The sequence below is a fragment of the Entelurus aequoreus genome, linkage group LG13, assembly GCF_033978785.1.
Source record: "Entelurus aequoreus isolate RoL-2023_Sb linkage group LG13, RoL_Eaeq_v1.1, whole genome shotgun sequence".
NCBI lineage: Eukaryota > Metazoa > Chordata > Actinopteri > Syngnathiformes > Syngnathidae > Entelurus > Entelurus aequoreus.
This window is the reverse complement of record NC_084743.1, coordinates 3,643,669-3,656,168: the sequence shown is the minus strand read 5'-3', so window position 1 is coordinate 3,656,168 and position 12,500 is coordinate 3,643,669. Positions and strand designations below refer to the sequence as shown.

The 12,500-nt window shown below is 29.5% G+C and overlaps 1 protein-coding gene across 5 annotated transcripts in view; it reads left to right on the top strand.

Annotated features, from left to right (window-relative positions):
- dync2h1 (dynein cytoplasmic 2 heavy chain 1) overlaps positions 1–12,500 on the top strand; it is a 303,505-nt gene that overhangs the window by 208,730 nt on the left and 82,275 nt on the right. For all 5 annotated transcript variants that reach the window (XM_062067256.1, XM_062067259.1, XM_062067258.1 and 2 more), the window contains 4 exons: positions 4,287–4,352; positions 4,431–4,481; positions 4,562–4,615; positions 8,740–8,871. In XM_062067256.1, the coding sequence (XP_061923240.1) occupies positions 4,287–4,352; positions 4,431–4,481; positions 4,562–4,615; positions 8,740–8,871 (303 nt within the window). The remainder of the gene's footprint in view (positions 1–4,286; positions 4,353–4,430; positions 4,482–4,561; positions 4,616–8,739; positions 8,872–12,500) is intronic.

Below are 12,500 nucleotides of genomic sequence, written 5' to 3'. Positions count from 1 at the left end.
TCTTTACCGAGTCTCCTTGTTTAATTGTTTGGTTGTCGAATGTTAAGGTGGTATTATTAAATAGATGTTGGTGTCTAGCAGGACCGATAATCAGCATTTCCGTTTTCTTAGCGTTGAGTTGCAAAAAGTTAGCGGACATCCATTGTTTAATTTCATTAAGACACGCCTCCAGCTGACTACAGTCCGGCGTGTTGGTCAGCTTTAGGGGCATGTAGAGTTGAGTGTCATCAGCATAACAGTGAAAGCTAACACCGTACTTGCGTATGATGTCACCCAGCGGCAGCATGTAAATACTAAAGAGTGCAGGGCCAAGAATCGAACCCTGGGGAACTCCGCACGTTACCTTGACATAGTCCGAGGTCACATTGTTATGGGAGACGCACTGCATCCTGTCAGTAAGATAAGAGTTAAACCAAGACAAGGCTAAGTCTGACATACCAATACGTGTTTTGATACGCTCTAATAAAATATTATGATCGACGGTATCGAAAGCGGCGCTAAGATCAAGAAGCAGCAACATAGATGACGCATCAGAATCCATCGTTAGCAATAGATCATTAGTCATTTTTGCGAGGGCTGTCTCCGTAGAGTGATTTGCCCTGAAACCGGATTGAAAAGGTTCACAGAGATTGTTAGTCACTAAGTGTTCATTTAGCTGCTGTGCAACAGTTTTTTCGAGAATTTTGGAAATAAACGGAAGGTGGGAGACCGGTCGGTAGTTTACCATGAGGTCAGGATCGAGGTTAGGTCTTTTGAGCAGAGGATGAATAACCGCTTTTTTGAATGCTAGGGGAACAGTGCCGGAGGAAAGTGATAAGTTTATAATATTTAACACTGATGGACCTAATAATACAAACAGTTCCTTGATAAGTTTCCCAGGAAGTGGGTCAAGTAAACATGTTGTTTGTTTTATCCCACTTACACGCTGTAATAATTCCTCTAATGTTATTTCATCAAAAATAGAGAGACTATTTTGGAGGGCAGTGTCCGTCGTATATACAGTCGTATTTGTGTTAATAGAACCCAGTTGTAGCTGGGATGCGTTGTCTTTAATCTCCTTTCTAATGAGTTCAATTTTCTTATTAAAGAAATTCATAAAATCATCTGCCGAGTGGGTGGAGCTACTGGGAGGAGTCCCTTGTTGGGTTAGCGATGCTACTGTACTAAACAGAAATTTAGGATCGTTTTTGTTGAGGCGGATGAGATTTGAGTAGTATTTAGCTTTAGCTAAGGTAAGCATGCGTTTATAAGTTATTAAACTATCACTCCATGCTTGATGGAAAACCTCAAGTTTAGTCGCGCGCCATTTGCGTTCCAGTTTTCTACATGATAATTTATGAGCTCTAATTTCTTCTGTAAACCATGGGGTGCGCCTTTTAGGGGCCCTTTTTTGCTTTAGCGGTGCTATACTATCAATAATTTCGCGCAAGGCATCGTCAAAGTTGTTAGTGAGTTTATCAATAGAGCCGACATAATTTGGGAATGGTGCTATTACCGAAGGCAGTAGGTCAGCAAGAGTCATCGTTGTGGCAGCATTAATGTTGCGGCCGCTATAGCAGTTATTATTATTATTAGCTTGTTGACAAAGAGTCAAAACTTCAAATTTTATAAGGTAATGATCGGACATTACTTTAGTATATGGAAGTATCATAACTTTGGAGGTGGTGACACCCCTGACAAGCACTAGATCTATTGTATTACCGTTGCGATGCGTGGGTTCATGTATTATTTGTGTAAGACCACAGCTATCAATTATGGTTTGGAGCGCCACGCACTGAGGGTCCGATGGGGTATTCATATGGATATTAAAGTCCCCCATTATGATTATATTGTCGGCGTGCGTCACTAGATCAGCAACGAACTCTGAGAATTCACTGATAAAGTCCGAATAGGGCCCAGGGGGGCGGTAGATAACAGCCAGGTCGAGAGGTAGCGGTGTGACGGACCTCATAGTAAGCACCTCAAACGATTTATATTTATTATTTAGGTTAGGGGTAAGGTTGAAATTTTCATTGTATATTAGTGCGACACCCCCTCCCCTTTTAAGAGGGCGGGCAACATGCGCATTCGTATAGTTAGGAGGAGATGCCTCATTGAGCGCAAAAAATTCGTCCGGTTTGAGCCAGGTTTCGCTAAGACCAATGACGTTAAGATTGTTGTCTCTAATGACCTCATTAACCAATAACGCCTTGGGAGACAATGATCTTATGTTTAAAAAGCCCATATTATAGGTATTGGGCTGTTTTGACGAGTTTTTGTTAAGATTATCCGTAGTGGCAATATTAACAATGTTGCGTTTATTATGCGTAGTGCACTTTAAATAGTTTCGACCATATCTAGGAATTGATATGACGGGAATTTTCCGATTGTTTGCTTGGTGCTGCAATAGACTGGACATATCATAATTTGCCACCTCAGTAGAATGCATGTCCACCTCTGACACAGACACAACAGAAAAAACATTATGTGAATTGTGTATTATTCTAAGAGAATTGCTATGCGTACATGGATTATCCAGCCTGGCGCTGGCTAGTTCTAGCTTAACTGACTCCTCACCCGGACTAACAGACATTGTAATTGCCTGTGACCGGGCTTGCTCTAGTGTAGTCAGTCAAGTGAGACTTAAATAGTAGTCTATGTTTCTAGACAGGATGATGGCGCCTTCCTGGTTAGGGTGAAGGCCGTCTCTCATCAGCAAGCCTGGTTTGCCCCAGAAAGAGGGCCAGTTATCAATAAACGTTAGTCCCTGCGTCCTACAGTAGCTAGCCAACCACTTGTTAAGCGAGACTAATCTGCTATATCTCTCATCATTGCCTCTCGCAGGCAGGGGGCCAGAGACAATTACTCGATGCCTGGACATCTTTCTGGCGAGATCACAAGTCCTGGCTATGTTTCTCTTTGTAATCTCTGACTGTCTCATTCTAGTGTCATTGGAGCCAACGTGTACAACTATATTCGCATAATTAGTGGTGCGATTAGCCTGTCGTACGTGTTTACTAGGCCTGTTGCGAGTTAGCTCCCTAAGATTAGCTTCAATGTCAGGTGCTCTGGCCCCGGGGATACACTTTATTGTGGCTGGTTTGCTAAGCTTTATGTTTCGGGTGATGGAGTCCCCTATAACTAAGGTGTGGTGCCCGGTAGACTGGGGTGTAGGACTAGCTAAAGAGCTAAATCTATTATGCGTCTCAACCGGTACACCGTAGCTTGTAGGCCGCTTAGGACTGCTACAAGCTGGGCTAGTTAGCTCGCTACAGCTAACGCTAGCAGATGTGTCCGCAACATCTAAAGTTACGACATTACTCTGCTCTAACTGGCGGACACGGCCCTCTAGCAGAGCCAACCTCTCCGTGAGTATGGTGCAAGACGCGCAGGAAGCCATTACTCACAGTGTTTTCTGTCACCGAGTGAAGTTCCTGCTGTCCTCAGGGAAGTGGTCGCGGTCTGTAGGAGTAGCTTCTTACTGACCGGCGCTGCCTTTCTCCGCGCTAGCTTAGCAGCTGGCTAGCTGAGGAAAGGGTGGTGGGACAGAGATCGGGTGATTTGCAAGTTAAATAGTACCACTAAAAATGTTTGAGAAGTGATAAAGAAAGCTGTAGAACAATTAAAAGCACACAGATAGAGCGCTACTTAGCTTTTTCGCAACAGCGAACAGACGGCGAGCAGTCACGCACGGTGAACCGGAACCGGAAGTATATATATATATATATATATATATATATATATATATATATATATATATATATATATATATATATATATATGTATATATATATATATATATATATATATATGTATATATGTCATGTCCCATACATATACAGTGCATCCGAAAAGTATTCTCTGTGCTTGACTTTTTCCACATGTTATGTATATTTTACAGCCTTATTATTTATTATTATTTATATTATTATATATATATTTTACAGCCTTATTATTTATTATTATTTATATTATTATTCATAATTTATTCCAAAATGGAATAAATTCATTTTTGTCTTCCAACTTCTAAAGACAATACCCCATAATGTCAATTTAATTGCAACTGTATTAAAAGTAAAACAGTAAAACATCTTCGGCACTGCAGTTTACTCCATTGTTGTTCCTGCCAAAGCACCAGTGGCTTCATCAGCGCTTCAAATCAAAATGTGCATAAAATGTGTCCTCATCAGACAAAGACTCTTGAGCTTGGCAGGCGCTGCTCAATTAGTGAAGTATATTTGACTGAAAGCAAAGATTTTCATGGTGTAATGTTCCCACCCTCATAATCCCTTCTCTGTGTCTGCCAGGTTGACCAGTTAATGTTTGCCATGCACTTCTCCAAGGGCATGTATCCTGATCTCTTCAAGGAGAACGTGAGTACTCGCGTCACCACGCTGCACCTGGCCAGCAGTTTTAAGTTGCAAACACAATAAATAAGACTTTTGCTTTAGGAATGGGACGTCTTCATCGGCTCCATCGTCGGGGAAATGTTTAGAGAAGAGGTACGAGTTCTCTTCTGCAGTTTGCAGGAAAACAACAGACCGCTCCAACAAACCTTTGTTTCCTTTTTGCCCACTCCCAGGACTTCCCGTCCTGGATTCATCAGGAAAGACACAGATCAGTGGCAGTTTTTAAGGTGAACACAACACATTTAAAGACTTCCTTGTGGTCTACATAATATGTAAAGGTGGTTCTTTGGTCAAAATGTTGCAGAGATTATGTGTTCGGACTGGTTTTTGGGCGGTTTTGTTTACGTGCCTCCACCTTGAGAGCGTCGTCTGCCCGTCAGCGCTTCCATAGCGAGTCTTGAAAATACTTTTTTACCTTAAAAATATTTTTTTACCTTGAAAATCAGTTTTTACCTTGAAAATCAACTTTTAATTTGAAAATCATTTTTTACCTTGAAAATATTTTTTTCCTTTGTAAATCAACTTTTAACTTGAAAATAATTTTTTACCTTGAAAATCATTTTTTGCCTTGAAAATCAACTTTTAACTTGAAAATAATTTTTTACCTTGAAAATCTGTTTGCCTTGAAAATAATTTTTTACCTTGAAAATATTTTTTTGCCTTGAAAATCAACTTTTAACTTGAAAAACATTTTTTACCTTGAAAATCATTTTTTGCCTTGAAAATCAAATTTTAACTTGAAAATCATTTTTTACCTTAAAAATCATTTTTTACCTTGAAAATCATTTTTTGCCTTGAAAATCATTGTTTGCCTTGAAAATAATGTTTTACCTTGAAAATCAAATTTTAACTTGAAAATCATTTTTTACCTTGAAAATAATTTTTTGCCTGAAAATTAACTTTTAACTTGAAAATCAACTTTTAACTTGAAAATCATTTTTTACCTTGAAAATCTGTTTGCCTTGAAAATAATGTTTTACCTTGAAAATATTTTTTTGCCTTGAAAATCAAATTTTAACTTGAAAATTATTTTTTTACCTTGAAAATTATTTTTTGCCTTGAAAATTATTTTTTACCTTCAAAATAATTTTTTGCCTTGAAAATCAACTTTTATCTTGAAAATCCTTTTTTACATTGAAAATAATTTTTTACCTTCAAAATCATTTTTTGCCTTCAAAATAATTTTTTGCCTTGAAAATCAAATTTCAACTTGAAAATCATTTTTTACCTTGAAAATTTTTTTTTTACAATGAAAATAATTTTTTGCCTTGAAAATCAACTTTTAATTTGAAAATCATTTTTTACCTTGAACATTTTTTTTTACCTTGAAAATCAGTTTTTGTCTTAAATTTTTTAACTTGAAAATCATTTTTTACTTTGAAAATCATTTTTTACCTTGAAAATCATTTTTTGCCTTGAAAATCAACTTTTAACTTGAAAATCATTTTTTACCTTGAAAATCTGTTTGCCTTGAAAATAATGTTTTACCTTGAAAATATTTTTTTGCCTTGAAAATAATTTTTTGCCTTGAAAATCTAATTTTAACTTGAAAATATTTTTTTTACCTTGAAAATATTTTTTTACCTTGAAAATAGTTTTTTGCCTTGAAAATAATTTTTTACCTTGAAAATCATTTTATGCCTTGAAAATCAAATTTGAACTTGAAAATCATTTTTTACTTTGAAAATCATTTTTTACCTTGAAAATCATTTTTTGCCTTGAAAATCAACTTTTAACTTGAAAATCATTTTTTACCTTGAAAATCTGTTTGCCTTGAAAATAATGTTTTACCTTGAAAATATTTTTTTGCCTTGAAAATAATTTTTTGCCTTTAAAATCTAATTTTAACTTGAAAATATTTTTTTTACCTTGAAAATATTTTTTTACCTTGAAAATAGTTTTTTGCCTTGAAAATAATTTTTTACCTTGAAAATCATTTTTTGCCTTGAAAATCAAATTTGAACTTGAAAATCATTTTTTACTTTGAAAATCATTTTTTACCTTGAAAATCATTTTTTGCCTTGAAAATCAACTTTTAACTTGAAAATCATTTTTTACCTTGAAAATCTGTTTGCCTTGAAAATAATGTTTTACCTTGAAAATATTTTTTTGCCTTGAAAATAATTTTTTGCCTTGAAAATCTAATTTTAACTTGAAAATAATTTTTTACCTTGAAGATAATTTTTGACCTTGAAAATAGTTTTTTGCCTTGAAAATAATTTTTTACCTTGAAAATCATTTTTTACCTTCAAAATAATTTTTTGCCTTGAAAATCATTTTTTGCCTTGAAAATCAAATTTCAACTTGAAAATCATTTTTTGCCTTGAAAATCATTTTTTGCCTTGGAAATCAAATTTCAACTTGAAAATCATTTTTTGCCTTGAAAATCATTTTTTACCTTGAAAATTTTTTTTTACTATGAAAATCATTTTTTGCCTTGAAAATCAACTTTTAATTTGAAAATCATTTTTTACCTTGAAATTTTTTTTTACCTTGAAAATCAGTTTTTGCCTTGAAAATAATTTTTTGCCTTGAAAATTTTTTACCTTCAAAATAATTTTTTACTTTGAAAATCAGTTTTTGCCTTGAAAATTATTTTTTACCTTGAAAATTATTTTTTGCCTTGAAAATCATTTTTTGCCTTGAAAATCAAATTTTAACTTGAAAATCATTTTTTACTTTGAAAATCATTTTTTACCTTGAAAATCATTTTTTGCCTTGAAAATCAACTTTTAACTTGAAAATATTTTTTTACCTAGAAAATCATTTTTTACCTTGAAAATAATTTTTTGCCTTGAAAATCATTTTTTACCTTGAAAATCATTTTTTGCCTTGAAAATCATTTTTTACCTTCAAAATCATTTTTTGCCTTGAAAATCAACTTTGAACTTGAAAATCATTTTTTACATTGAAAATCAACTTTTAACTTGAAAATCATTTTTTACATTGAAAATCATTTTTTACCTTCAAAATAATTTTTTGTCTTGAAAATCAAATTTTAACTCAATCATTTTTTACCTTGAAAATCATTTTTTACCTTGAAACATTTTTTTTACCATTAAAATAATTTTTTGCCTTGAAAATCAACTTTTAACTCGAAAATAATTTTTTACCTTGAAAATAATTTACCTTGAAAATCAGTTTTTGCCTTGAAAATTATTTTTTACCTTGAAAATCATTTTTTACCTTGAAAATAATTTTTTACCTTGAAAATCATTTTTTGCCTTGAAAATTATTTTTTACCTTGAAAATCATTTTTTACCTTGAAAATCAGTTTTTACCTTGAAAATCAGTTTTTGCCTTGTATAAGTTGGAACTATACGCTACTTTGTATTAGAAATGCCAACGGCGGAGAATGCATGTGCATGTACGAGCCAGTCTGCCCCGCAACAAGAGGATGGAGAGAAATAAGGAGCTTATTGACTACAACTAGAATGGCAGACTCGTGCAAAGGTCTTGGGCTAAAACTTGACTACAAATGGAGATAACGTCACAATGGAGCAAATTTCAAACGGCTCGTTTGAAAGGAAGTATGAAGGAAAGCAAGATTGTTTTATAAACATTTCTGCCATGACCCATCAGTATATATATATATATATATATATATATATATATATATATATATATATATATATATATATATATATATAATATATATATATATATATATATATATATATATATATATATATATATATATATATATATATATATATATATATATGTAATGTCAGCCTTTTCACATTACATGATGCCTTTATCTCTATTTTTACATTTTAACAGAGAGAAGTATTTTTTAAAGTCATGTACATGTACATATACATGTAGATGCTGTATTGGGACATATCCATTAAGAGTTTGAGCAGAAATATGTCGTACAGGAAGTACTTATACACAATAAAACATGAACAATAGTGCGGTGTCACATGAATGGTTTTCAAAGTAAATTTGCGAAATGAACAAATCCACAACATGTTTACTTTTTGACATCAATATAAAACACAAAGCAGTTTGGCTAATGAAGATGAAGTCTAATAAACGAGCTTTGTTGTGTTTCATTTCATATTTATTATCTACCTCTTTTTAAAAGTGACATGTTATAAAATGGTGGTATTTTGTGTGGGCCAAGCACACAATAAATAGATTTCAATTCATTATTATTATTATTATTATTATTATTATTATTATTTCATTGGGCGACGCTGATTAGAGGCACCAGTTGAGTTGGTATGTTGAGTTACTTCTGTGTCGTACAACTGGAATGTCTTTTGTCCGTCTCAAGATTTGAACTCACCTCGTAACGCGTCCTCAGCGCTTGTTAACTCCTCGGCCGTCCGTCCATCCCTCCCAGGCTACGTTCCCGGCCCTCTATCAGACGCTGGCGTTGGACGACTCAGACCTTTGGCAGCCCTTCGCCCGCAGCTCTCACTGCGAGCAGGAAGTTCCATCCACCGTCGCCAGGAAAGTGACCGCCTTTCAGCAGGTCAGCTGCCAGTCACACGCGAGGTTCCTTTCAAAATAAGACATTCATACACGCCTTCTGCTACTATGTGTGTAATTACTCATATTTGCTGAAGGATGATCCGTCCATCTTCTTCGCCCAGACTCAAAATAAAATAGTGCTGTCAAATGAATATATTTCAGTTTTAATACAGAAATTATATTCTTTAGAAATTTGATGAATCATAATTAATCCCACTCACTTGCATATTTCAAATGAACTTCACCAACATTTGGACACAATTTGACTGTCAGAATATTCTCCAAGAACATTTTTAATATGTTTTACATGATTGCACATTATTTATTTCTTCACCAGTTTGATCTAAAGTGAAATGTGTCATCTTTGTATGCATTGGCTTTATTAGTGAACGTATAATAACTTGTGCCACCTTTCAGGTATGATCATCTGCACGTTTAAGGCAAAGGAGCGTGAACTGTCAAAATAAATTAAGCGATTAATTCGCGTTTATAATTATCGTTATTTTTGACAGCCCTAAAATAAATACATATAAAATAACTACTTCAATATCATTAATAATTTTTTCATTATTATTAAATGTGCAATTTATTTTTAATATTATATTATTTAATACATATTTAGTACATTTAATTATTACTTTTTTAAATGTATTATTTTAATATGTATTTAACTAATTGTTAGATTCATTAATCATAATCTGCGTTTATAATTATCGTTATTTTTGACAGCCCTAAAATAAATACATATAAAATAACTACTTCAATATCATTAATAATTTTTTCATTATTATTAAATGTGCAATTTATTTTTAATATGATATTATTTAATACATATTTAGTACATTTAATTATTACTTTTTTAAATGTATTATTTTAATATGTATTTAACTAATTGTTAGATTCATTAATCATAATCTGCGTTTATAATTATCGTTATTTTTGACAGCCCTAAAATAAATACATATAAAATAACTACTTCAATATCATTAATAATTTTTTCATTATTATTAAATGTGCAATTTATTTTTAATATGATATTATTTAATACATATTTAGTACATTTAATTATTACTTTTTTAAATGTATTATTTTAATATGTATTTAACTAATTGTTAGATTCATTAATCATAATCTGCGTTTATAATTATCGTTATTTTTGACAGCCCTAAAATAAATACATCTAAAATAACTACTTCAATATCATTAATTATTTTTTCATTATTATTAAATGTGCAATTTATTTTTAATATGATATTATTTAATACATATTTAGTACATTTAATTATTACTTTTTTAAATGTATTATTTTAATATGTATTTAACTAATTGTTAGATTCATTAATCATAATCTGCGTTTATAATTATCGTTATTTTTGACAGCCCTAAAATAAATGCATCTAAAATAACTACTTCAATATCATTAATAATGTTTTCGTTATTATTAAATGTGTAATATATTTTTAATATGATATTATTTAATACATATTTAGTACATTTAATTATTACTTTTTTAAATGTATTATTTTAATATGTATTTAACTAATTGTTAGATTCATTAATCATAATCTGCGTTTATAATTATCGTTATTTTTGACAGCCCTAAAATAAATACATCTAAAATAACTACTTCAATATCATTAATAATTTTTTCATTATTATTAAATGTGCAATTTATTTTTAATATTATATTATTTAATACATATTTAGTACATTTAATTATTGCTTTTTTAAATGTATTATTTTAATATGTATTTAACTAATTGTTAGATTCATTAATCATAATCTGCGTTTATAATTATCGTTATTTTTGACAGCCCTAAAATAAATACATCTAAAATAACTACTTCAATATCATTAATAATTTTTTCATTATTATTAAATGTGCAATTTATTTTTAATATGATATTATTTAATACATATTTAGTACATTTAATTATTACTTTTTTAAATGTATTATTTTAATATGTATTTAACTAATTGTTAGATTCATTAATCATAATCTGCGTTTATAATTATCGTTATTTTTGACAGCCCTAAAATAAATACATCTAAAATAACTACTTCAATATCATTAATCATTTTTTCATTATTATTAAATGTGCAATTTATTTTTAATATTATATTATTTAATACATATTTAGTACATTTAATTATTACTTTTTTAAATGTATTATTTTGATATGTATTTAACTAATTGTTTGATTCATTAATCATAATCTGTGTTTATAATTATCGTTATTTTTGACAGCCCTAAAATAAATACATCTAAAATAACTACTTCAATATCATTAATCATTTTTTCATTATTATTAAAGGTGCAGTTTATTTTTAATATTATATTATTTAATACATATTTAGTACATTTAATTATTATTTTTTTAAATGTATTATTTTAATATGTATTTAGCTAATTCTTTGATTCATTAATCATAATCTGTGTTTATAATTATTGTTATTTTTGACAGCCCTAAAATAAATACATATAAAATAACTACTTCAATATCATTAATACTTTTTTCATTATTTTTAAATGTGCAATTTATTTTTAATATTATATTATTTAATACATATTTAGTACATTTAATTATTACTTTTTTAAATGTATTATTTTAATATGTATTTAACTAATTGTTAGATTCATTAATCATAATCTGCGTTTATAATTATCGTTATTTTTGACAGCCCTAAAATAAATACATATAAAATAACTACTTCAATATCATTAATAATTTTTTCATTATTATTAAATGTGCAATTTATTTTTAATATTATATTATTTAATACATATTTAGTACATTTAATTATTACTTTTTTAAATGTATTATTTTAATATGTATTTAACTAATTGTTAGATTCATTAATCATAATCTGCGTTTATAATTATCGTTATATTTGACAGCCCTAAAATAAATACATCTACTACAACAACTTCAATATCATTAATTATTTTTTTATTATTATTAAATGTGCAATTCATTTTTTATATTATATTATTTAATACATATTTAGTACATTTAATTATTACTTTTTTAAATCAATATTTATTTAATTAATTGTTTGATTCATTAATCATAATCTGCGTTTATAAATATCGTTATTTTTGACAGCCCTAAAATAAATACATCTAAAACAACTACTTCAATATCATTAATTATTATTTTTTTATTATTAAATGTGCAATACATTTTTTATATTATATTATTTAATACATATTTAATACATTTAATTATTACTTTTTTAATCAATATTTATTTAACTAATTGTTTGATTCATTAATCATAATCTGCGTTCATAAATATCGTTATTTTTGACAGCCCTAAAATAAATACATCTAAAACAACTACTTCAATATCATTAATTATTTTTTTAATTATTATTAAATGTAAAATTTATTTTTTATATTATATTATTTAATACATATTTAGTACATTTAATTATTACTTTTTTTAATCAATATTTATTTAATTAATTGTTTGATTCATTAATCATAATCTGCATTTATAAATATCGTTATTTTTGACAGCCCTAAAATAAATACATCTAAAACAACTACTTCAATATCATTAATTATTATTTTTTTATTATTAACTTTGCAATACATTTTTTATATTATATTATTTAATACATATT